The 27,441-nt window shown below is 42.7% G+C and overlaps 1 protein-coding gene across 1 annotated transcript in view; it reads right to left on the minus strand.

Moving 5' to 3' along the window:
* LOC144769146 (serine protease 27-like) overlaps positions 1 to 27,441 on the minus strand; it is a 70,978-nt gene that overhangs the window by 20,097 nt on the left and 23,440 nt on the right. The window contains exon 4 of the mRNA XM_078653154.1: positions 4,183 to 4,454. Within this exon, the coding sequence (XP_078509280.1) occupies positions 4,183 to 4,454 (272 nt within the window). The remainder of the gene's footprint in view (positions 1 to 4,182; positions 4,455 to 27,441) is intronic.

The following is a 27,441-nucleotide window of genomic DNA, read 5'->3' on the forward strand; positions in this document are numbered from 1 at the left end:
TGTCTTAAGAAGTTTCCTGAATAGTAGGAGCTTGGGCTCTGAGCGAATCTTAAGGGGCAGAGAGTTCCACAGAGATGCCACCTGTACCGAGAAACGCCTGCCCCCAGTTCTAGCTCTCTTAACTCTCGCAGATCGCAAAAGATGTTGCTGGTCCGAGCGCAAAGGGCGTGAGGGTTTATAAGGACGGGCCATATTAAGAAGGATGGGAGGGCCTTTGCCATGTAAGATTTTATGGGCCGTACACAGCGCCTTAAATTTCACCCGCTCCTTGACAGGGAGCCAGTGAAGCGCTTTAAGGGCCGGGGCAGCCGACTGCCTTCTAGGGATCTCCATCAAGACTCTAGCGGCTGCGTTTTGCACCTGTTGGAGAGTTTTAAAGGTCGCTTCGGGGGCACCAAGAAACAGGGCATTTCCATAGTCAAGCCTTGAAAGGATTAAACCACGCATCAGGAGCTTCTTGGCTGAATCCGGAAGCAGTGGTAGCACCTTTCGGGCTGACTTCAGTAAACCGAAGCAGACCCCCGCGGTCTTCCTGGCGTGAGTCCTAAAGGACAGATCTTCCTCCAACCATACTCCCAAGGACTTGATCTCTTTCTTGGGGGATGGTGGGTCGCCAAGAGACCGGGGCCAACAGCCAGCAATAATGGAGGGACTGGAGTTACCCAGGAGCATCAGCTCAGTTTTTCCTCCATTCAGCTTAAGAGCCGAGTTGGACATCCACTGATAGACATTGTCCAGGCAGTCATGTAGCACATTGGGTTGCTCCGCCAGCTGAGTGAGGCCCACCACCAGCTGAGTATCATCAGCATAGCTGATGATCTTCAGCCCCGAAGGGGCTACCACTCGTTCAAGTGGAGTCATGTATGCATTGAACAAGGTAGGGCTCAACGACGAGCCCTACGGGACTCCACATTGAAGAGGGAATAAGGAAGACTGCTCTGCCCCTTCCCAGACCTGGTAGAAACGGTTGGAGAGGAAAGATCCCAACCATTTCAGGGCCGTCCCTGAGACACCTACCTCTGACAGGCGTTGGAGGAGCACCTGATGACTCACGGTATCAAAGGCAGCACTCAAGTCAAGGAGGATCACTGCCACTGATCCTCCAGAGTCAAGAGTGCTCCTTGCTTCCTCCACTACCGCCAGCAGGGCTGTGTCCGTTCCCTGGCCGGGACGGAAACCAGTCTGGGAGTCTCCCAACAGGTGGTTGGACTCAAGATGATAGGACAGCTGACGGTTAACCAGCTTCTCGGCGATTTTAGAAAACCCCGGCAGAAGCGAAATTGGCCTGAAGTTAGTCAAATTAGCGGGATCTAAGCCTGGTTTCTTCAGTAAGGCTTTTACTACAGCCCTTTTCCATCTTTGAGGGACTATGCCATGCGAGAGAGAAAGGTTAATAAGGTCGGTCAGCGGAGCTGACAGAGTACTAGCCACAAGTTTAAGATGTTTCATGGGCACAGGATCACTCGGGGATCCACTCTTCATCTCCAGCAGGACCTTTATAACCTCCTCTTCCGAGAAGGGGCCAAAGGAGACCAATTCAGTCAGACAGCTTATTAAACCAACAGCCGGCTCAGAGAGTTGGGGCATAGCGGGCAGAGAGGATAAGATGGTATCTATTTTTGAGTGGAAGAAACTGGCCAGTTCCTCACATTTATCTTTAGGATTGGCATGCACTACTGGCGGGCAGAGAAAGTCCATTGCAGAAGAATGTGGGGAATTTGTAGGCGGCAAAACATGGGTATGGAACTGTGTCTGTGGTAAAAAGATGATAGGATGCCAAATACTGATGTTTAAGGGCATAGAGCACCATTTCTGACAATTGTGCAATTCGGGGCAGAAATTGTAAACCATAATACTCCAATAATGCCAAATTCAACCGCATGCCACACTTTTCCTCACAATAGAGGAATTCTGCCCCTCTCTATTCTTGGGGGTGCGGGAAATACTTATAAACAATGAATTTCATAAATTAGGAAAACATTGGAAAAATGGCCCTAGAAACCACAAAAATAAACACAGAAACTTAAATCCTTATGTTTTTTAACCCCACTGTAGGAAAATAGTTTGAGGCATCATTATCCTCAAAGGGTTCATTTTCCTGGTTCAATTTTCTAGTTTCTGTGTCATTTAATCAATATATGTTTACCTTTTCTGTTACAATATAGTTCTGTCTTTTGGTTCTCCTAGATGCACTCCCTGGGATGAACCTGCAGAACCCACCTGGGTCTGGGAAACGTGTGTGGGACTTCTCAATCTCTGTTCAGGCTTAATCTTCCCTCAAAATAGTTCCCATTGTAAGTCACAAAAATGGTTTTTGCCGTGAAATACTGACAATTCTAAGTTGCGTTTAATGAAGACCATGGCCTGGCCTGTGGGTTTTGGATTGTACGCAACAATTTTTCAGTGACTAGGACAGCTTTTTACCGAAATGCGTTGGACAATATTCCTGTCAAATGTCATGTTGCTGACTTTGTACTGGACTTTCTGTTTTAAGTTTAAAAAAAGCTTCAATCACACAAGCTTTTACATGGAGAGATAGACAAGTGACCATGGACCAAACGGTAAAAGCTTCTGTGAATTTTCTCGACATCTGCAACTTCTCTCACTTGCCACCCATCTGAGACTGAAATTTCTTAATTTTGATTTGGTTTAAATCATAAAAAAGAGCGGCATTGCCGCTAAAATACATACAATTCATAAGCAAGATGCAGATGAATTGATGAATTCTCGTTAAAATTTGTGATAAAAACTTTTTCATCTGAGATGGAGCAAAAATGTGTTCCCATGGAGAATCTGCCATATTTCACCACACAATTTCTTACCATGAATATATTTCCATTCACCTGACTTGAAAAGCACTAGATTGAAAAAGTTTATTCTCATAGTCGAGAAAAGATTTGGGGGTCATATCAGCAATAGACAGCGATAAATATCCCAAAGTGCGCTTAGCGCTTTTTTATTTATCGCCGTCTATCGCCCGGTTAGCGCGTTATTAACAACGCGTATCACTGAGGCAATAAAAATTCAAGCGATAGCGGGGATATCACTGTTCTCCATGGTACAACGCTGGTTTTGCAGCGATGTTCCATGGAAAGCGGCGATAACCTTGCTGATACGACCCTGTGGTCGTATCAGCATAATCCTCCCCAATCGTAAGTATACCTAAGTCAGCATTTTTGCAGACGTTAATTTTTGGCAAAAACCGCGGTTTTCGCCCAAAACTAACATCTGCAAAAATGCATGGGCCTCCTTGTAAATATCGTGATGTGCACATCAGCGATAATTTACAAGGAGTACTGCCCAGTGACGCCCACTTTGCATCTCATTAGATATGCAAAGCGAGGCGTCGGGAAAACGGGTGCTAACATGCGCTAATACATGTTACCAGTTAACATCCCCTTGTAGATAGGGCAATGTCATTTTTGCCTACTTTTTTGGTTTAAAAGAAAAAAAGTGGCAAAATGGCCCTTGATTATATGCCCCCTTGGGCCCTTTGAGAATATGGATGGATGCAGCATTTTCCTAACGGACACTGCCAGTACCTCCACAGTCTAAGGTTGGAAATAGCCAGTGACAAAGACGTTGTTGCACTTGGGATACCTCTTGCAATTTTACACAACATAGAAAAAGCTTTTTCAGAATTGTGCTTCTCTTCCCTAGGCTGGCGTAAAGAGGATAAATATTTCTTTGCATGTGTGCTGCATTCTACGGCACATGTACAAACAGGAACATGTCTTAAAGCATAGTTTGTATGCAGGAAGAGACCCCATTGCAGACATATTCACAGTAAAGTGCAAATGTGATTGTGCTGGCGCATGGCTGCTGAAAATGCGCCAGCACATTGAGAGAACCGAACTGCCGCACTTCTTTGTGGATATGGCACATTTCTGTGCTCTTCAGTTCACGCAACACTGCAACATTGCTTGCTGCCCTGCGTCGCGTCAACTGTTTGTAAATCTCTGCCGATATTTAGCATTTAAATTTGTTTCAATGATTGTCCCATCTCTACAACCTACCTATGATATTGATTAAGGAAGAGGAGTAAACAAAACAGAACACAGCAGAACAGGAATGGAGCAAGAACATCTGCACTACAATCACCCGGAAGTGGATGGAGAGTAGAAAGAACTGTGATGGTCAAGGAGCAGCTGCTAGCTTCAATTTCTTTCACGCTTCACTTACGTCCAGACTGAATGTCCCCCCAACCAGTGACCCAACAGCCCATTCCATTTGGGAAATTGACCAGGGCACTCGGCAGGCAGACTGGAATGATAAAGGCTGTGAAGGTCACTGGACTGCTGAGTTCCACTAGTGCGATGTCCCCACTCGTTGCTTCACCGGAGTAGGTGGGATTAATGATCACGTTCTTGAGGGTTGAGGAATACGAGTTGAGGTTCAAGCTGTTGAGTTCATAGTCACCAAGAACCACACGGTACTTGGAATGGCTGTAAGAACTGGGAAAACAAAACAAAAATAATTAATACAAATTTTGGGAGACGGAATAAAGTTTCAGATCTTAGAGTGAAGAAAAGGCTTGTTGATTTATTTATTTATTATTTACATGATTTGCCTCTTCTTCAATTCTCTCCAGTGATCATGAGTATCGCTTTCAAGTAGGGGAAAATGACTAGATCTAGGCTTAATAGGCGTACGACAGGTTGTAGTGAATTCACACGTCTAAGGTTAGCGAATGGAGTTCTTTCATGATAGGAGTGATGTGGTCAAGTTCTTTGGTGCCTTTCACAACAGTTATAGCTGTGTGTCAATGGCTCTGAGTATTGCTGGCACTGTTTTGGGGAGACCTACTAGTATTGCATTGCCATCGTCATAGTGTGAGAATAACAGTGCATGTACAGTGGTCCTTAAGTCTTCAGATGGTATATATGACTTTTCTGCAATGATATGATGAAAGTTATCTGATATAAGATTGAGGGCCAGATGTATGACAGATTTTTGCATGCCCAAATGGGTTTTAGACCCGTGGTGCATGCAAAAAACATATGGCCCATGTACTAAACCTACTTTGCGAGTCGTTAATTAAATAGCGACTTACAAAATAGGGTTAGGATCTCGCTATATTTAGAGAAGTGTGGCTCAGGGGTTAGAGGCAGCAGACCCGGAAGCTGAGATTGGTCCTGGACCAGGGTTCAATTCCCCGCCTCGGCGGGGTCTTGGGCTAAAAATTCCACGGACTCGATAATTCTCGCCCCGGTGCCTCCTCGACTCACGGGTTCACACTCTGCGACTCTGGGCAATAGCTTGCTTAATCTCCACAACGGCCCCTCGCGTCGGGATGCCTGACTTTCACCTTGTGGATACCCTGCTATCTCACAGGGGAATACCAGGAAGGGTTCCCTAAGCAAGCGCCGGGACACCCACTGCGGGTAGCTGTGCGCTATATAAGCTCAACTACATTTACATTTACATATCAGAAAGGGGCGTTCCAAGGGCCTCCCTTCCTAACAGCGAGTCTGTACCCTATGTAAGAATTTTTTTCGACCGCAATTGCGGTTGCAAAACACTCTCAGTTTATCACCCTCTTCAAGAGGGTGGTAAACTATTCACAAACAAGAAGGGGTTCCCCAGGGGACCTCTTCCACTTTGTGAATGGGTGCCCAAACAATTTTTCAGAGCAGGCAGTGGTTCCAAGGACCATTGCCTGACCTTAAGAAAAAAAAAAAAGTTTTTTTTTTTTTAAATGCATACCGTTTTCCTTTAAGGAAAATGGGCTGCATCTAAAAATTAAACACTGCTTTATTTAAAACGAGTCCCAGACATGGAGGTCTGCTGACCCCAGCATGCCACCATCCCAGGGAGTGCCAGCCATTGCCAATGTGGTCGCAAATTGAATGAATGAATATGCATGAGGCATACAATTTGAGACATGATTGGGAATTGAAAACAGTGTCTCAGACACTGTTGTACGTTGTCAATTGTGACTCGCAAATTGCGACTTGCAATGTGGCGCAATTTGCTAGTTGCAATCTCCAATGCTCGTACATCTGGCCCTTAATGATTTGTCTGTGACAGTCAGAGACCCACGCCAATAAATGACAGAGTAACACCATTTTCGCAATAGGAAAAGGCAATGAACATCATCATAAATGCAGGAAGTTATGTTTCTCAAAAAGAACAAAATGTTATCAATGTGGTGAAAAAAAGTTGAGTTCCACAAAAATGCTACTGCTATGTTTCCAACTGTGCACGTCTATGCATGCAAGTGACAACCTCAGTCTGCCCTAAAGTCTGCTGCCTCATCTCTGGAACCCACTCTTTCACAGGTCAGTGACACCGCCTTTCCTATTCAAGCCTTTGCTGCACAGAAATTTGACAGCTCCTCGACCACAAATGCCTAATGGTGGTAAACAGCAGTTACCGAAAAAATGATGCGGTCTGCTCTGGTCCAACATTCTCCATGGGTGATATAGAGATATATAACAGAACAAAAGGAGGTCCAGTAGGCCAACTTCAAAGCCCAGGCCTCAAGATCTTCTTTATTATTATCGCAATAACCAGGATATTCAATGATGCAAGAGGATAAACATCAACTGCATTAAATCATAAACCCAGCCTACAGATACACACTAAAGCCCAAAGCCCAAAGCCCATTATTTCCTTGTAGACACTAAGGTGCCCTTTTCGGTGTTGCCTGGCTCTGCATTATTGGCACCATCTTGAAATGCTTTAATACGTTTATGAGTTATATACTCCCACATTGATTTGCCTCAGTTTTAATTTACCAGTAGTATGCAGGTACAGGGGCTCCTGTCCTCTCAGACAGAGGTTGCTGGACCTCAGTTTGTATTTTTAGGTTTCCTTATCTGTTCTCTCTTTGTTTGCTCATGCTGCAAGTGCGGCAATTGCCATGCCCCACCATTACCCTCTCATGATGGGCTTCTTAAGACAAGAAACACAAGAAGTACCAGGCTGTTCCTAATGAGAGCGGGGGTTTAGTGTTGGTTGCACCCGTGCCTCGTGGATAAACGCGTGGGTATCCAATATGTTGGATATAATGGCCTCACACACCCTTAAGACAAGCCCATCTGCGCCGGTTACCGTGGTCATTTTAATTCAGCTTCACACCAGTTTTACAGCTATTCAAGAGTATCACTCTTTTCCCTTAAATATACTGGTAAGTCAGCTAATTGTTTACCCATAAGCACAGTAGCCTTGCTTGAATCTTCATCTATCTCGTACCCGTCTTGCAACAGCAGTCTCCTGAATTTTAGTCCCTCCCACGGAGGGTACTATCTCTGAGAGATGTTTAAATAGGAAGAAATTGGCAGCAGACAGGCCAGTTATTACATGAGTTCTCATGAACATCAGATCTATAATTAAACATTATTTTTAGTGGCCAAATTTAGTTCGACTCATCAAATCAGTTTGGCGTTTGCTATGGAAACATAGGCAGATGATAAGTCCGACGCAGAAATCAAGGCAGTGATCCCTAATGGCTACACGATCTTTCACCTAGACAGACCAAAAAAATGAGGAGGAGGGTTAGCAGTAATCTATCGAGATCATATGCTAGTGGTCTTCAACCTGGTCTCTATTGAGGGAATGGAAGCGGTGTTATTTAACATTGAACTCACAAAAACTCAATCTTTTAATGGCATGCTTATTTATCGCCCCCTGGACAAAGAGCAACATTTGCAGATAAAGTCAACCAGTCACTGGAATCTCCCATGTCAAAATCTGTTTTCACAGTCATTGGTGATTTCAACTTTCATTTAGAAAATTGCTCTAATGCCGGAAACTGAATACTTATTAGATTCCCATTCAGGTCTAGGCCTTACCCAAATAGTGAAGGGGCCCACTCATTGGACAGATCACTTATTAGATGGGATACTTACCAACAATCCTAATATTAGTTTCATTCACTCTATTCCTTTAACCTGGACGGATCACCATGCAGTAATGTGGCAATTAAGCCTGCAAGCGAGATCTTTTCCAACACCACGTACGTCAAGTCAGGCTAGCCGTGCTTGGCATAAAATACAAACTGCTGATTTATATAATCTATTATTGCACTACTCCCAATAGACACTAATTAAGACCAGATGGCAGAGGATTATTCTAATTGGATTAATTTGGCTCTTCATGACATCGTCCCAGTTAAATGTCCTGCCAAAAACAAAAAAGATGTCCTAGGTGTGGTTTGATGAATCACTCAGGGCCGCTAACCTGAACTGTAGGAGACAAGAGCGTAAATGGAACACAGAATACAAGGAAGAAGAGAGGGAAACATATAAACTCTGTCTAGCAAGTTACAAAAAACTTACCTTTGTGGCCAACTCAAGATATTATAAAGAACAAATAAAAACAGAAATTGATGCTAATAAAACTCTCTTCCAAACTATAAAAAAGTTGATCACTCTTACCGTAAACAATGCAGCTGTCAAAAACCAAGAGTTCTGTGAATCCTTAGCTGGCTTTTTTCAAGAAAATCATTAATATTTTTTAAAAAATCACTAGCGGACATTCTAACAATGTATCCACCGAATTAAGAATTAAGATTGCCAATTTGGACTATTTGTAGCCCTTTCAGCAGAGCAGATTGCAGAGATTATTCCCAGTATTAAAGCGGGTCCTCCTTATGATCCATGCCCTCCTAAGATAGTACATCTAGTAGTGGAAGTAAAAGCACACCATCTGTCTTCCATATTTTCTGCCATATTCAACACAGGGACTTCTCTCACCCCCTGGAAGTCAGCATCAGTTCTTCCTATTGTAAAATAGCCTAATCTTAATATCTTGATACAAACAGCTGTTGGTCCATATCTGGGCTTCCATACCCAGCCCCTTTTAAAATCCTATCTTGCTGGACGCTGGTAAGTGGTGTCGTTAGGCAAATTTAATTCAGACCCATACTTTTTACCCTGTGGAGGGCCCTCAGGGATCATCTCTACCCCTTACTTTGTTTAATCTATACGTTACGCCGCTGGCCACCTTGATAAAATTGTTTGGCTTGTCATTGGCTTCATATGCCAATGAAACACAAATAATAGATTCCCTGGCAAAAAAATGTAGCAACTTTGGTGGCATTTTCAGAAATTGCATGAGAGCCATCAACAAGTGGATGGACTGTTCTTGTCTGAAATTCAATTCTATTAAAACCGAGGTCATCCTGTTTGGCAATAACATGTCCAGTTGGTCACCAAATTGTCGGTCATCAGATCTAGGTGCTCTCCCAGCACCAACCTCAAAAGTAAAAAGTTAGGGATGCTGGTGGACTGGGAATTACAATACAAAGCCTATGTTATCATCCTCTCGCAGTTTTGCGAAGGGCATTTCAAGCTTTTAGTGCTTCTGTAGTTTGATAAAAGCTCATTATGACACAATTAGTTTCATATTTATATATATATCAGTTCAGAAGAGATTAACAAACATATTTAGAGGAGCCTATTTCATAAGCAAAAGGTAAAACAAACAATCAAGATTTTGGGTGTTGCTTGTATGGAATGAAATAATTACTTTATAATCATTTCTGTGATAAGATTTATTTTATCATTAAATGAATAAGTAGCATAACCAGGTGTTGCTTAAAGCAGCATTGAAACTAATTTGGCACACTATCCCTTTCTCAAAGGAACCTCTGATAATCTACAAAAGTGACTGTTAAAGCTTTTTGACCTGCTGCAAATTGCCAATGTTTTAAGGATCTTATTCTCAACCTGTAAGGACTAGCTCATTGTGGGGGAGAAAGTAGTACCCAAATCAGGATAACTTTTACCCACATCAATTTTAATTCTGATGATGTAGCAGATAGAAGTATTCTTCTTTAAGCCAAGTGTTTGGATTATAGTTTTATTCAAATTCATGAATAAGACGTTTACATGATTTTAAGACTCCAGACAGATAATTTGCATACGTCAATAGACTAAGCTGAAAATGTTCTTGCTTTGACGCAAAGTTGATTACCAAATTAAGATTAGAATTCATGTCTGTGAGATATAAATTGTTTTGTGTGGGGATCAAGATGCAGTGTTTCTTACCTATGAATATTATATTGCTATTTTAGTGATATATATTCCATCCTTACCCATACTTGCTTTACATGTGTATAGATTGACAAAAGATCTCAGAACTATTCCTGCTACTCTACTATAATCTAGAAAGAACACCAGATCAGGGTAGAATATTAATTACACTGGGCAAATTGCAAAATTCCCACATTTTGGGCTAATTTTCTTGAAATTTCCTATGATATTTTTCAAAACGCAGGAAACTGGTTTGGATAGTAAATGTGTTTCTAAGAACATATTCTTCATTAACCAGTCTCCTGCTGGTATCTCACCAGATTTTCAGTATTTTATGCAAGGTGCATACTCTTTTGGGGCATTTTGAATATGGCATAATGTCTTACAGGCTGCGCACAGCTCCTGCTATTTTTCCATCATTTCTAGGGTTGGGCGGCAAACTCTTCTCTGCAACGGAGTTTGCAGAGTTTTGTCCCTCTGCACTCAATTCGGAGCACATAGTTTGGTGCAAAAACTCTGCCTACCGCTGGCGCAACAGCATTCACTGACATACCTGAGAGGTGAGGTTCTAATTACAGCACACCAAAAAATATTTAAATTATTTAAGTCTTTATGTGTGTATTGCACAGGTAAAAGATTAAACAATTGTCACCAGTAAAGTCTATGGAGCAACATAAGATTCACACAGTATAAGGATAAACAATGATCCAATGTAGAGTCAAGAAAAGGTCCTCTTCAGATAGCGTTCATTTTTGTTATTCTTCTTTATTCAAAGTTCATAAAAAACAGGTTTTTTCCCCAGCATACAAATCCGCCAACACGTGTTTCGTCTCCCACAGAGACTTCATCAAGGCCAAAAGAGTGAGGTAAACACGTAACTGGATTCACTTCAACAGGAGAGTGAGCATATTTATCTTGACAAACGTATCATCATTATTTAATACGGCGATGTATCATAGGCGAAGAAATGAATATGAAAAAGCACTGTCAGAATCCAAAGTTATACGAAGGATCCCGTGGCATGAGTCACACAGTAAATTTGCACGGACTCAGTAGAGGGTTAGAGAAGTCCGCATTCGCAACCTTGATAAGTTGCAGTCTGCCAAATGGCAGCAGCGCTAGTATCCCGCCTCGTCGCCTGCAATAGCCTATTGATTCTGACAGTGTTTTTTATATTAATTTCTTCGCCTATGATACATCGCCGTATTAAATAATGATGATACGTTTGTCAAGATAAATATGCTCACTCTCCTGTTGAAGTGAATCCAGTTACATGTTTACCTCACTCTTTGGGCCTGATGAAGTCTCTGTGGGGAAAAAACCTGTTTTTTATGAGCTTTGAATAAAGAAGAATAACAAAAATTAACGCTATCTGAAGAGGACCTTTTTCTTGACTCTACATTGGATCATTGTTTATCCTTATACTGTGTGAATCTTATGTTGCTCCATAGACTTTACTGGTGACAATTGTTTAATCTTTTACCTGTGCAATACACACATAAAGACTTAAATAATGTAAATATTTTTTGGTGTGCTGTAATTAGAACCTCACCTCTCAGGCAGTAATTCTGGTTGCACATTTATGTGCACTGATATAGTACCTTTAGGTAGTGGGTACTTTGAGTTTCTTGAACACCCATTTTATACTATTGTTGTGTTTATTTACAACGCGCACTTACCTATTAATGTTATGAAACGTGTTTCTTTTGAATGTTGCTGACTTTTCCATTTTTGGACACTACTACCGTTTTTTTGTTGAAGCATTCACTGACATGCTCGAGTCGGAGGTCACCACTCACCCCTCTGGAGGGTTTTTGTCCTGCACTCCCTGATTGTGCCAACAAAGAGATGTGCTGATGCCTCGTTTCCTTTCGTAGGCTGCTCAACAATCTGTTTAATAGAGGCCAGTTATGCAAGCCATCATGCACAAAGCCTCACCTTGTCTCTCTAATCTGGAGCCAGCTGCTAACCCCTAACATATGCTTTCTGTAGGCTGCGTTGGCACTTGGAGCATTGTCATGCTGCTGCTTACATAGATCCCAATGCAGCCCTCGGGCTCCACTGCACCACAAACGTCCCTGCTAAAACTGCCTCTGTGCCCGGGCCCATGAGGAGCCTGGGCCGCCTACACGTCACCTCAGCAGAGCACAGCACAAGTCTTCAGCCAGGGAAGCTAGTCTGTGCTTGGGAGAGTAGTGAATGTGTCATGTTTATGGCCATCTTAGGGTCAGGCATCCCTATTAGTAGTAACTAACAGTTACTAATAGGATTGCCTTTCCCTAAGATGGTTGTCACCATGATGAGTTTACTTCTTACCAATGCACAGATAAGCTCCCCTGGTTGAAGCTGTAGAGAGGAGAGAGCCTGGTCATGGTGCCGCCCTTTCCGGAGGGAGAAGGCCGCAGCTGGCTGGTCGATTACTGCCGCTGAGGGGATGCCTCAGCCAGATGACCTCTGTTGACCTCCTTCTACTCCTCTGCTCAACCAAACTGTGGGTTTGAGTTCAGCGGTAAGGCGCCAACAGCTCTGCCTGTGTTGGTTGGTGCTACCTACCTGCCAGAGAGGGAGCGTTACCAGAGAAACATGCAGCATCGTTGGTGAGCTGGGTGACAGTGTTTGCTTTCAACGGCGGGAAGGAGTTCAAGGTCAGCCAAGTTTGCACACCCTGTACACCTGACTGCATTTCTGGCACTGCCCAATATAGGCAACAGTGGATCATGGCAGGCATTTAAGTACTCTGCATGCTCACGGAACTCCTCAGAATTCTGTGGAGTTGTTTGGCAACTCCGTGGAATTCCACGAAATACAACTCCGCGAGCTCCACCCAGCCTTAAATTTCATGGATCACTTTTTTCCACTGTGTTAAATCATTTTGGGTTAATAATATTTTCCTGCGTTTTTTTCCAAAACTCTCACTGAACATCGAGAACGTCTGATTATTGTATTATCTTGACACCAACAGCATTTCACTTGTAAGATAGAAAAAAAACTGAATGTGAGAAAGAGGACTTTGACAGCCTTGGATCTGGTCGGTCTTGAGCACACTCCTTCGGTGGCCTTTTCCCACAAATGTAAAAGAAGCCCAGGTTTCTATTGTTTTTCGAATTTGTTTGTCCTCAATTCTTTAAATATTTTGCAAGTTTAACCAATAATATTATTTGTACTCTAAAGAAAGAAAGCAACAATGGAGGACTTTATTTGGATGCACAAGGAAAAAGGGTATTTTATTTAATATGCTCATGAATATATTCATCCCTGCTCCAATCCTGTGCTAAAAAGCTAACTGTAAACACCAATGCCTTTGAAAGAGCAGGTGCGGACAACATTTTGCAAGTGCAAAAAAAGTGATGGGTGACAACGCCATTTTCTATCTGCCCCATGTTCTACCTGAAACTGGATGGAACTATTCAGTCCTTAAAAGAGTTACTAGCTATGAAGATACATTTTACTGAACTCAGACAATTACTGATGGGCACTAGAGAGCTCTTTGAAATTCGGACTGACCATAAGAACTTAATGCCATTTTTATGTAAAAACTCTTTTGTTCGCTGATGTCTTACCTCATACTTAAGTAGATATACCAGTAATTTTTTTCATCAGAATTTAATTTGAAATGTTCACTCCTTTTTAGAAAGTGCGAAAGAGGCTCAGGAACAATTGTATCCTAATGAGTTAGAGGATCTTCATTATGTATGTCAATTTGTGCCCTTCCTGTACTCAAAATAAATGATTACATTCCAAACCTTTCGGATATTTGCAGCCCGTACCAGTGGCTCCTGAAGCATAGTACATGATCTATGCTGAAGTGATCGCAGCTCATCCACTTTCAGAAGAGTTTCAGTTCCTAATGGTTACAGTTGATACATCTTCAAAAGTGGCTCATTTCTCGCCTCTGTCTATGCTGCTTACAGCTTAAGAAATGGCCTAATGTTTACTGACAGACAATTTTTTTGATCTTCGTGCTATACCACATGCAATAGTTTCTGACAGAGCAGCTCAATATCTTCCACACATTTGAAAGTTTGTCTTCAAGGGTACTTTATACAATTATCTGACAGAGAACTTCCTGCTGAAATCACCTGTCGGAATCCATAGTGTATCACGAAAAGAATATTTTTATATTTTTGTAACATCGTTGATAAAATCTGTCATAACACTGCACTGTTTCGTACTTCCGAACATATGGTGTTAACTCCATACTGCACTCTCTCCCATCTCTTTATCAGTCTCGCTTCTCCAGTATCCCTGTCCCCCACCCACTACCCCTTGATTGAAACCCTGTAACCCACCTCCAGTCTACATCACATTGTAATTGATCCATTTGATTAGCTGTTCTCTTTAACTACTTCCACGCTGATGACGGAACCGCTCCGTCATCAGCTGCGGTAGCGCTGTGCTGATGACGGAGCGGTTCCGTCATGGCCCGCCCGACGCGCCTGCTCGGCGCTGATATCGCACCTGCGCGTTCTATTGAGCGGACGGGACCATGACGGAACCGCTCCGTCATGAGCACAGCTCAACCGAGGCTGGTGACGGAGCGGTTAATTGGATTGGATGGCTGTCTGTCAGGAAATAACATATACCTGTACTGATCTTAACTGTTAGCTTATTTCTGATCAAACTGTTGAGGTCATCGCTGGCAGGTTTAGGCATCTTTTGTAAAGCCCCAAACTTCTCATCTGAAGTCTTCCATTCCATTAAGATGCCCTGCTCCAGTTGATGCCCATGTTTCAGCAACGTTGTCGGATAGGCTAATAACGTGCATTCTTTCTCTATTATTCATGAGCAATCAACATTACATTTTCCATTATGGAAATAGTCACTGTTGCTTTAGTAAATTCTTTCTGTTGTCGCCTCCTAGCTGGGATAACAGCTAAAAGTAACATCGAATAAATCTGTTGCTTTTATACATTCACAACTAGGTAACTATTTTTACAATAAACAAAACAAAAAGAGGGAGTGGAAAGAAATGTGGATTCGGTCTCCCCGGCCGCAATATAAATAAACAAAAGGAATCCGCAGATTTGTGTTTGGTATGGTCCCTAAAATGGTGGGGAGCACACTGTGTTCTTTAAATACCCCTCACACACCAAAAGGGCCCTTGGTGTCATGCTTCATCATAGGGGTCTTCGCATCCCTCTACGGAATGCGGCGTGCTACTAACCAGCGACTACGCGGGAGCACCAATGTAAACACTATGTGTGGTGCGTGAGGGTATTGGATATTATGTGAGTGGTGGGGTCAGGAGTGAATTAACGTGTGAGTGTTAAAAAATACCTGGCATGTGGGGTCTAAAATATTTTTATTGGGCCGCCATACTGGTATTGTTAAAGGAGGTGTGGTGGAGGTATTATTGTATTTAATGTACAATACCTCACTTGTGCGTCAACATGTTTTGAAGCAAGGCTTCTTCTTCAGGACGGGGTGCACAGATCCCCACCTTACTCACGTCTGGAAAAGGATTACATTACCTATACTATATGTATTAATATGTAAGTAATGCGCTAAATGTGCCTATTCATTCGATTTCTATCAAAAAGTACCTGCAATGAGGACCTAGAATGAACAAAAAGAACACAGGAGAAGAAAAACACATGTGGTATTTTAGTTGTAACATCCAGCATGGTTCGATAGTGACCTAAAAAAGTGACAATAACACTCTCTAGACACATAAGGTCATTCCATTCCGGTGCAGTGCCCTGTAAAAAATTGTACAAGTACAAGACAGACAAACACATAACATAAATCACACACTCTATTCATAAGGCCATTGATTATAATGGTGGTCATGGATTCAATTAAGTATTTTCCTGTGGTAAAAAAGGTTGGTAAGAGAGATGCATACTTGCTACCATTTGCTGAATCGCGACATGAACCTGAAAAACTGAGGGATCAGGTGCTTATTAGCATCCTAAACATCGAGCAAGAAAAAACATATATTCTTTGTAGTCTAGTTTGTATTGGTATTCACATAGTTAAAATCCAGTTGTAGTCTTGTGGTCATTGCCTCGGCTATGCCGTACTTACAAATCAAGAGGTTTTCCTTGTTCCAACCGTCCCGTTCGCAGCTCCGTGGTTGAATGTGGAGCGAAGAGGGACAGGCTTCAATACCCTCTTTAATTGAATAATTGGGAGAAACTCCCGGGTCTGCCAGATGACGCTTAATACCATTTAAGGTATATCCGGGCGTGGTGAAAAGATCATGGTATCTCTTGCATCTGTTCCCTATGTGAAACGGCGCGTCTTCGCACAGGCCCCCTCAATCTAGAAGACTCTCCTTTGTAAGAGGGGTGGCAGTGGCAGGCAGATGGAAAAGGCGCTACTCGGCCCATGCGTACTAGCGGTTTGCAGCTGTTATGTGTCGCGTGCATGCGTGTAGTCCCGTTGTTCAGTGATTCCCAATGGAAAACACAGCGTTACTCCCAAGGAAAGCGCCTGTATTTAGAAAGACGCGTTTTGGCACAGGACTCAGGTTTTCTCTACAGAATGAGTCAAGTTTTCTTTTTATGAGGCACATACAAAACACTGATGTGTTTGTGTTGACATCATTGTAGAGTAACAAAAAGGTGGGATGGAACATATAATCCAAAGGGGTATGCCACTGCAATACATACTTGTGCCCCTAGCTAATGGGTGTACAAAAAGATTATCACGTAGGTTACGTGGGTGGAAGCTGTCGTATCTTAGTAGTCAATTCTTTGATGTGGGCTTAAAGTGAGTGATTGGCTTTAATCGCCCCCCTTCCGGGTAGATGTTAAGATCCAGGAATACCATTTTGTCACGTGATGCGGAGCTGGTGAATTTGAGAAAAGGATTCTGTGCGTTCAGCCATACCATGAATACTTCAATGGATCGAAGATCACCTTCCCAGATGACCAACACATCATCTATGTTTTTACAATAGTCAGCAAGTTAGTTTCCCCATTCAAAAAATCAAATATCAAGCTGTCACTCAGAAAATATGGTGGAGTAAAGATGGAGGGACTAATTCACAAAGGTAACTTGCACCTTTGAGAAAGTAAGTTACATATCTCCGCACCCAGAGTAATGCAATTTACTTACTCTTGTGTGTGTGTGCAAGATAGCCTGGCTGATGAGCAGTGATACTTCAAAACCAATCTCAAGATGCTTGCTTCCAGTCCATCATTTCTTCCTTTTGCATTTTTTGCTCCAAGTGGGATGGGTATGCCCAGACGTGGGTCCTGTGCTCACTGCACCACTAGATTCAAGGTAGCCTGGCTGATGAGGGGTGATACCCCAAAACCGGTCCCAGGATGCTTGCTTCTGGTCCACGGAAGACCTGGCTTTACAGTTTGGGCGGGACTGTTCCCATTAGGACCAGGGTCAAGACTGATTTGCATATTGCTGTGTCCAAATGGGGGTGACGTGGTGAGCAAATAAATGGTGGAGTAAACCCAGATCTTTGTGGCTGGGGGTGAATGTTTGCATTTTTCAGCATTCCTTTCCATTGTTTGTTATTTTAATTTTCTAAAAGTGGCATTTCAAAATTGTCATTTAAAATCCGACTTTACCATTAGAAAGGATTTTTCTTCACAATTTCATAGGTACCAACCATTAAATGCCTACCTGGTCCCAATCAAAGTTAGCACTTATTAAATGTAATAAGGAATCCCCAATGATGTCCAGGTAGGCCTCACGGAAGTAAAAAATGAATTTAGGAGTTTTTCACTACGAGGAAATTTAAACTTAAAGGTGCATGTCCAATCGTTTATTTAAAATGCACCCTGCCCTATAGGCTGCTTAGGACCTACAGTGGGGTCACTTATATGCACAAAATGAGGAATTTAAGGCTTGACAAGGGGGTTATATTGCCAAGTCGAATTGGCCTTTTAAAACTGCACTCAGGCTGCAATGCTAGGCCGGGAACATGCTTTAAAGTGCTACTCTAGTGTGTGGCACAATATGTTTTGCAGGCCCACTAATAGCAAGCGTCCTTAAATAGGAACCACTGCTGAGGAGGACCAGCAGGAACTGGAAACCCACTATCTAGACTTGGATTATACTTGGAGTTACAATGCAGGTGATATCTTGAGCTGGGCTGAAAATAGGAATCCAAGATGGTGCCCACACATATTAGAACTCTTCTATTTCTGTCTTCAGCTCAGTGTTTTGAAATCTCAACTTTTAGATGTAAAAAGAAATCCTGAGTAAAACGCAATGCTGGCGCAGTTCAGCAACTACAGAGAATGATAGAAAGACGAAGAAGAGAAAGGAAAGAAAATGAGGGAATGTTGATGATAAAAAAATGCAAGAAAAGACAGACTGAATTGGGAAGACAGAAATAGAGAGCGAGACAGTGATTTGGGCAAGAGGGCCTGTGAGTCAGTGAAAGACAAAGGAAAAGAAATACACACACAAAAGCATAGAAACAAAACAAAGAACAGAATGAGAGGAGGCAAAGGGGGTTACCCAAAATAGGACAGTCAATGGAAATGGATATGTGGAAGGAGAGTCAGAAGGGAGAGGATGCAGTGATTGACGAGAAACATGGGACACAAGAAAATACAGAAACCTACGAGAACCGCCTACAAGGGAAGGTGAACAGAGTAGAAGTAAAATATCATGAAAAAGTCCTACAATAATGGATCACCTGAATTGCTACTTATTATGAGCCTGCTAAGGGCCTGATTACAAGTTGCTCGTAATATTCTGACTCCTGCTTCTACCCCTGTTTACACATGGCTCAGACCTTTGAATTTCAAGGTATTTAACTCACCCAATATTTATGGCATGCGTTAAATAGCTCAATCTTCATTACATTTCTGAAGGTCAAACCTGATGAGATTTAACAGGGTAAAACATACGGTATTTACTGTCTCATGCATATTTTGAGGCATTAAACACCAAAGTCCACATGTTATTCCCCATAGACTCGTAATAGGTGTTACAAATTGCCCCTGATAAATAACGTACCCAGTGGTATTGCAATTTATCAGGGGCGATAAATTCCATCTAAACTCGTAATCAAGGCATAAGTCTTCTGTGATATCCTACACATATTTGACATCCCTTCTTCTGTCCATTTTTGGTCTACTGCTCATCTGCACCTCTTTTTTAGGTCTCGCTGAACCAATGCGTAAGCATTGTTCGGCGAGATTCTAGTAAGGCTTCCGAAAAGTCTTCCCAAACTGCAGATTAGGCACAGCTCATGTGAGCCACGCGCGTGCACATCACCAGCCACATCGCACTCCATACACCATTTGTCTGTGACTTCAAAGCAAGCCGCTCCCCCGCCAATCAGACTTCAAAGGAATGCGATCCCCCGCCCCCGCCACAGCAATGCTACTCCCCTAATGAAAGTCTTTACATAGTCCATTGTCCCCACGTTTCTGTGCACATTTCAATACAGCTTTTCTGTGCCTCGTACATTAATTCATTTATTTTTATATTCATAAGAGTGTCGTTTGCTTTTCAGCCGTCGCTCATGTGCACCTCTCTCCAAATCTACTTTCCATGTTGCTCTGTCGCCAGCCTCCTTCTCCCCCACCCGCTCTGCACTGCTCTTTTTTTACAAGCCCCAACGGTGGATCACCCTTGTAAATTTCAAAATAAAAATATACTATGTTATCGAAAACATATTCTATGTATCTGTTAAGAGCCTGGCGGTAGCAATATCTGTTCCAGATGTAGTTTTCTGACGACCTGCACTTAGTTTGTTTAGTTGTTTACCTTCTTACTGATCAGAGTGCCCTGTATGTGGAATTTATATGGAGGATTTGCTTTGCATTTCAACCAAACCCGTCCCAAGGACCCATGTCTCAGGTTCCAGCAGGCGCGGTTATTTAGAAGCTGAGGAGGGTCGATTATTTTTCTTGAGTTGCAATTTCACAACATGCTTCTCTATTAACGATTTCTATGAAATTACATTTTTGCCCCATGGTTGAATACGTGTATATTGAAAATGCACGGGTGTGATTTCCATACATCAAATATGATTGAATGATGGAGGTGCAGGAGTTTGTTTCAATCTAAGCAGGTGGTGTGCATTGAAATGCAGGTACCGTGGCAAGCAGGCACTGCGTCAGTTGAGTGAGTTGGCCCCACTGAGACTTGAGAAGAACACGTCTTCTCTATGTAGCTGGATAAGCAGAATCGTTGAATCTACCGCCCTCACTATACCGCCCTCACTCTACCGCACTACCGCCCTCACTCTACTGGTCTACTGCCCTCACTCTACCACTCTACCACCCTCACTCTACCTCCCTCACTCTACCACCCCCACTCTACCACTCTACAGCCCTCACTCTACCGCCCTCACTCTACCACTCTACCGCTCTCTCTCTACCGCCCTCACTCTACCACTCTACGGCCCTCACTCTACCACTCTACGGCCCTCACTCTACCACTCTACTACCCTCACTCTACTGCCCTCACTCTACCACTCTACCGCCCTCACTCTACCACTCTACCACCATCCCTCTACCACTCTACCGCCCTCACTCTACAGCTCTAACACCCTCACTGTACCGCCCTCACCGTACCGCCCTCACTCTACCGCTCTACTGCCCTCACTCTATCGCCCTCACTATACCACTCTACCATCCTCACTCTACCGCCCTCACTCTACCACTCTACCGCCCTCACTCTACCACTCTACCGCCCTCACTCTACCGCCCTCACTCTACCACTCTACCGCCCTCACTCTACCACTCTAACGCCCTCACTCTACCGCCCTCACGCTCTCACTCTACCGCCCTCACTCTAAAATGCCTGCCTTATCCCCAGCCCTAAGGAACATACATAGATACCATTTTTTAAATTAGGATTTAAATATAGTTCAGCTTCATCCCCAACCCTAACGCTCTTTTGGAAGCTGCAGCTTATTGTATGTAACAGCTTTGAAGCAGACTATTTTCTACCTAGCTCAACCATCTGGCTACAGGCACACTTTTTATTAACCATTTCAGTCTCAGATAATTGGGGCCTTTGTTTCTCGCTTATCCAGCTGATGCATCAGCATGTTTCAATTTCTATTGATGATGCCTTGTTGACAGTCGGGACTTCGTGCCCATGTTGTGCTGGATTTTTTATTCCTAAACTTACATTGCTGTCAGTATTCCAAACTGTCACCTATAGCATTGTGTTTACATGGGTTTTATATAATTTATTTGCTGGTTTGTTCAATTGCTGCTCACTATGTTCAGCTTTCTCGGGCCTTCGGAAGAAACATTCCACTTACAATTGAGTATGTTTCACATGTTTTACCAGCCCTTGAAAACCATGCATATTTCACTTCCCCAGATGTACTGTCCATTCAGTAGTAGCAAATTCTTATATATAATTGACAGACACACTATTCCACTTAAAATCCACTCATTTTGACTCGATTCACATGCCCTTTCTAGGCGCTGCATGTTTTATTTCCTCTGCCCTAGTAGCCGTTCAAAGCAAGACACTTTATGTTTTACTCGCCCACCTCCACTGGCTATTCAAAAACAGTGTTTGTTTAAAGATACCACTGCGTCATAAATGGTTGCTTCATCTCCAGCCTACCAAAAGGTTAGAGGAAACCATTTATTATACACATTTTGTTACCCATCAAAATGGTTTCACCCTTAACCCTACAAGCCTTTACAAGCAGTGGTATATTATAAATCACTGTTTTATAAGTGCCTGTTTCGTCCCTAGCCCTGCATGCCATTTTTGGGGGGGAATGCAGTTTTTTATATCATGCACTTACACACAAAATATTGCAGTGCTTTACAAATTCAGAAGTTTTTTTGGCTTTCCTGCTCCCTCCTCCTGTTCGGAGCCCTCTCCACCCTGGAAGCACAAACGCATCTGTGGATTTCTCACAGAGGAGAGCCAACGTTGAGACCTTGCACTGCAAATCCACTCCCCCCCAGCACTAACACGTTGCCAGCCTCTGTTTACTTTGGTGGCGCCAGTGGCATTTTCAAGTCATTAACCGTTTCCCCCTCTGCCGATACTTTCAACAATGTGCAGTGCTACGTGGCCTACTGCCGCTTTAAATTTGCCCTGTTTCCTTCTGATCCTCAGCAAAGCACTTTATCACTCTGTACCCTAATCCCCTCCTATCATAACATTTGAGGCTCCTTGAAAGAGTCTGTCCTGATGCTGCCTTATACTTTGCATACAGAACTGAAGTGTGCATCACCCCAGTGGAGTAACACGGGTCACCTGCAGAGCGGCAGGTGCCACCCTTGAGGGGCCCACTGACCCATCATAAGCCAAAAGGACAGTGAGTATCTGTGAGGTGTGGGGGTCCTTTTAGCATTCTGTGGGGTAGGGGGCATTATTTGCATTACGTCACTGCATCTGCCACGTGGAACACCTACAGCTAGTTCAAGCTGTTTTGGACAGCACTTTGCATGCTGGGACTCGTATTCTATCACAATTTTCCTCCTCTCTCTCTACACCCATCTCTCTCTACACCCCTCTCTCTACACCCCCTCTCTATACCCCCTCTCTACACCCCCCTCGCTCTCTACCCCTCTCTCTCTCTACACCTCTCTCTACACCCCTCTCTCTACACCCCTCTCTCTACACCCCTCTCTCTCTACACCCTCTCTCTACACCCCTCTCTCTACACTCCTCTCTATCGCCCTCACTCTATCTATCTATCTATCACCCTCACTCTATCTATCTATTATTCTCACTCTATCGCCCTCACTCTATCTATCTAGCGCCCTCACTCTATTTATAGCCCTCACTCTATCTATCTATCTATCGCCCTCACTCTATCTATCTATCTATCGCCCTCACTCTATCTATCTATCGCCCTCACTCTATCTATCTGTCTATTTATCTATCGCCCTCACTCTATCTATCTGTATATCTATCTATCGCCCTCCATCTATCTATCGCCCTCCCTCTATCTATCGCATCACCACAGCATCACTCAGCACCACCGCAACATCACTATGCGCTACCATAGCATCACTGAACGCCACAGGATCACTAGGCCCACCACAACATCACTCAGCGCCACCACAACATCAATCTGTGCAACCATTCAACAACAACTGGTTCAAATGTGTTCTCTCAATGTTTCAAGCTTTATTACAAATGTCACAAAAAGATGTTAAAATTTTACTTCTGTTCTTGGATTTTCGTCACAATAAAATACACTGAACATAATCTTCATAAAAGTTATTTACAAAAGTTTAAGCTATTGCCATTATAAATTACAATAACATTTATTTAAGTATTAAATATTTAAAAAAAACTAAAAGCCATTGTTATTTGTAATATCAATACATCTAAGTCACGTAAATACAACACATATTGCATTACAAATGGTATAGGTGTCACATTTGCGAAAGTTAAAACAATTGGCATTGTAAATGACAAAGCTAATAATTTAGCTATTTTCAAAACCAACACATAAATACAAAATGTGTCATTCACAATACCAATAGCTCGAACTTTCCTAATGCGAGACCTATTGCATTGCAAATGCTTGTTCCTTTTGCGACTGTTTTCAAATTTGTCAATCTTCACCTGTAGTGCGTTGACATGGATTCTAATCTGCCACTTTAATTTACAAAACTTAGATAAATAAAGAGACGAAAAAGACTTGGGAGAGCAAGGGGCAAAGAATTATAGTCAATGTTTAAAAGGTCATGCCTTTAGTAACTCCGGCAAATCCCTTACTTACATATACAGCGCTCTTAGTTACCTACATCAGCAGACACGTATCTTTTGACTTCTGTGGACCCCACTGAATCACTCCTGGAAGCCAGGGACCACCAGATAAGCAATATCTACTTTTCAAACCTCAAACCAATATAAAAATCACGGATCAAGAATACATCAAACAAATACAGAGATTATGACATATTTGCTTCAATTCTAAAACAAAAGATATGCAGAAGCCAAAACCTTAGTTCAAATGGGAAGGTTGGAGCTTTTCAAAATGTGGTTTTATTTCTAAAGTACAACGAGATGTGCTAGACGCTTTGCATGTTTGTTCCTAAAACATCCTCTCTTTAAGTTGGCACATTCCAGTGCTTCGATTAAAGTCACCAACTTCCTACACTAGATTTTGTTTGCTGTACTTGTAATATTCCTATGAGTCAAGTTAAGGATACAAACTTTAATTTAGCCTACAATTTCAAATTCCTTCACACTTATAGAGCATTTTCAATTTTATGCCTTGCTTTTTACGAGTATATACTTTTTTAGTCTGCTAATATTATTTATTTGCCTAACTAGTTACGTAGCCTCTGAGTAGGGGGACCAAGGGGTCAGTGGACCCCAGGTTAAGAAGCACTGACTTATACCATGCTCTTAGTTATATCGGCCTTACATGTAGCTACAATGGCCATGTTACAAATGACACAGACCATGCACTTAGTCATATACACCATGCACTTAGCCACACTTTCCACGTTCTTAGGTATATAAGCCATACTTCTGATCTAGTTTTCTTATGGTTGGTTCTTATGCCACACCCCCAAGCAAAACTAGTTTTAATGACTCTTGAGAAATCCTTTCCCCAACTTTTTCACCATACTTAAAGCACAACCTGAACATCCCCACAAAACAAACTATATATGGACTAGCGTGTGGATCCTTTTATTTTAACATGTTAAAAACATACACAAGGGGGGCGTGGCTTGCACGCCAATGGGAGAGGATGGCTTCTCCGTGAGCTCCGCTTCGGACTCGACCCGCGGATGCCGTAAGAGCCCCTTTTGCCGTTCGTTGAACGGCTGTACTTGCTGCAATCATCGTCGGAAGGTGCAGAGACCCTAAGAACACTGTTATGGGAGGTCTTGGTGCAGCGTGCCTTCATTAAGTATCGGCGGTAATTTTCTTCTCTCCTGCGACGCGGGCGGCCGCCATTTTGGCCGCTGAGCCCGAGTTAGTGTTTATACGGTCATTTCTTTTACCGCCTCAGCTGTAATGCTTCTCACACTGCTTGGCATGTTTGCGCTGCTTGCTTCAATGACTCTTCAACTATATCCTTGATGTGCTTTGTGGGGTGCTTCGTGCCTTTGAGTGTGCAACGTTTTCCATATACTTTCTGTGAGGAAAATCGGCCGCCATTTTAGGAATGCCGGTTTTGAAGAGGCTGTTTATTTCTATCATGCCTTTGATATCACGGTGATCTGCAAAGTGAAATGTGCCTTATAATCTCACAATTTACTGCTGTTGGATCAAGCTGGTGTTTCCTATGAGGTTTTCAGTCTTTTCCATGTGCACCTCTGCGTCATTTACTTATGGTCTATCAGCATAGTGCTCAGTCAGTCATTCAAGAGCTTTTTGGTCATCTACCTTAGCTCCTTTTGTCACACTTGTTCTCTTGGCACATACTTATTGCTGCTTGAGCACCTTTGAGTTGTGACGTCTCGTCAGGGTTATTGGCAGTCTCTGTGGTGCACGTCTTGTCCTGCTTTTAGCACACCTCTACATCTCCACTATGGCTAATGACTCACATACTCCAAAACTGTCGCACACTGGTGCCAAACCTAAGAGACCTAAAAATGACCCGCCTTCGCCCATTCCATCTTCCTCGAACCCTGTCCTGGATTCCATTCTTGAGGAGGTTTGTGGTCTCCAACCATTCATGACCGCTACCAATGAAAAACTTAAGCAAATTGAGGAACGTTGGGTGATTATGGAGGGCAAGGTTTTGAATGTGGAACAACGTGTAGGGGTTATTCAAGATGCCTCAGCTAAAATCCCATTACTGGAGCAAGAAATCCACAAACTCAAACTACACACAGAGGATTTGGAAAATCGTAATCGAAGAAATAATCTACGCGTTTATGGTATTCCGGAAAATTTGGAGGGTCCAGACATGGTGTCTTTCATTCGTAAATTCCAACAGGAACTTTTGGATCTTCAACCTGCGTCTCACCCTCTTAATATACAGAGAGCTCACCGTCTAGGCCGTATAAACGCCAACTCCTCCAAACCTCGCGGAATCATCTGGCTTTTTTTAGAGTTCACAGAGTTAATGTCTGTTTTGAAAGCCGCTAGACTCAAGCGATGTCTCCAGTGGTCCGGCCACATCTTTATCTCACAAGATCTTTCGACTGCCACGAACGCCCGACGCAAGGAATTCCTGAATCTTCACCCTTTAAAGAGGCAGCTGAACATTCAATATGGCATACTACATCCGTGCTTTTGCAAAATCACGCATAATGGCCGCACCAGATCCTTTGATGATCCACAAACGCTTCGCACTTACCTACAGAGTGTCTCTCCTTCCAATATGGACACTGCTGCCTAATGTTTCTCTTTCTCTGGCTCTTCATTGTGATTCTTCTTGATGTCATTTTGGCCTCCATTGGTCTTTTTTCTCCTAATCTCTGTTCTTCTTCTCGTGGTTCCGCTCTTACTTACTTTTCTTTTTTCTTTCTTCCTGTTTATGTCCCTTCTTTGGCAGCTCGTGGGGTTGTGTCCCCTCTCTGGTGTATCCTCGCTCCAGATGTCTTGGTTGTTCTTCTCTTCTCCGATCAGGCTCCTTTGCCTTGATCTGTCTACTTTTTCATTTCTTTTCTTTATCTCTTACCCTTTTTCCTCTCCTGTCTTCCTATCTTCTTTTACCTGGCCTCTTTGCCCTTTCTCCCTCTTTCTCTTCTATTCTATTCCTAAGTGGTCTATTCTTCTCATTTTTTCTTCATGTTGTTATTTTTTTTCACTTCAGGTATATTTTACATCCGTAATATGAGTGTGTTGGGAGATCCCTTCTCATGTAACGTATTTGTCTGTTATTTCCCTTTTTGTAGTTATCCCATTGCCATGTGTCTACTCCATGTGTCGCCCATCCTTCCTTCCTGCCATCATGTGTAACTTTGTTTCGTGGAATGTTCGAGGTCTTGGCCACCCTGTCAAGCGTCAAAAGGTATTGTCTCACTTGTCTAAACTTAATTCTCAGGTTGTTTTTCTTCAAGAAACGCATTGTTCTGATGTTGAATCTATTAAGCTGAAAAGGCAGTGGGTTGGTCAGGTTGTGTTTTCTCCTGCTGTTCATAAAAAAGGGGGGTTGCTATTTTATTTCATAAAGCATTAAATGTTCAGATTGTTTCCTCTCAGAATGACGATGAAGGGCGTTGGGCTTTGGCTAAGGTTGTCATCCACAATAAGACAATGGTATTACTAAACGTTTATGGCCCGGTCCGCCCTGATCCAAAATTTTGAGAAGGTATCAAAGTCCTGATTTCGTCCATAGACTGTCCTGACTTTGTCATTGCTGGTGACTTCAACCAATGGTTAGATCCATTCTCATATAGATTATCCTCCAGTAAATTTCAACCTGATAAATCTCACAAGAGTTTTCAATCTGCCATTGCCTCACGTCCTTTATTCGACTCATGGAAAATGTGTAATCCTGATTTGTTAGAATATAAATTTTTCTCGAATGTACATCATACTCGCTCGAGGATTGATTATATTATGGTTAGTAAATCTTTACTCCCTTCCCTTCAAAAATCTGTAATTGGCTCTATTTTTATTTCCGACCATG

The sequence above is a fragment of the Lissotriton helveticus genome, chromosome 7 (genome assembly GCF_964261635.1).
Source record: "Lissotriton helveticus chromosome 7, aLisHel1.1, whole genome shotgun sequence".
Classification (NCBI taxonomy): Eukaryota; Metazoa; Chordata; class Amphibia; order Caudata; family Salamandridae; genus Lissotriton; species Lissotriton helveticus.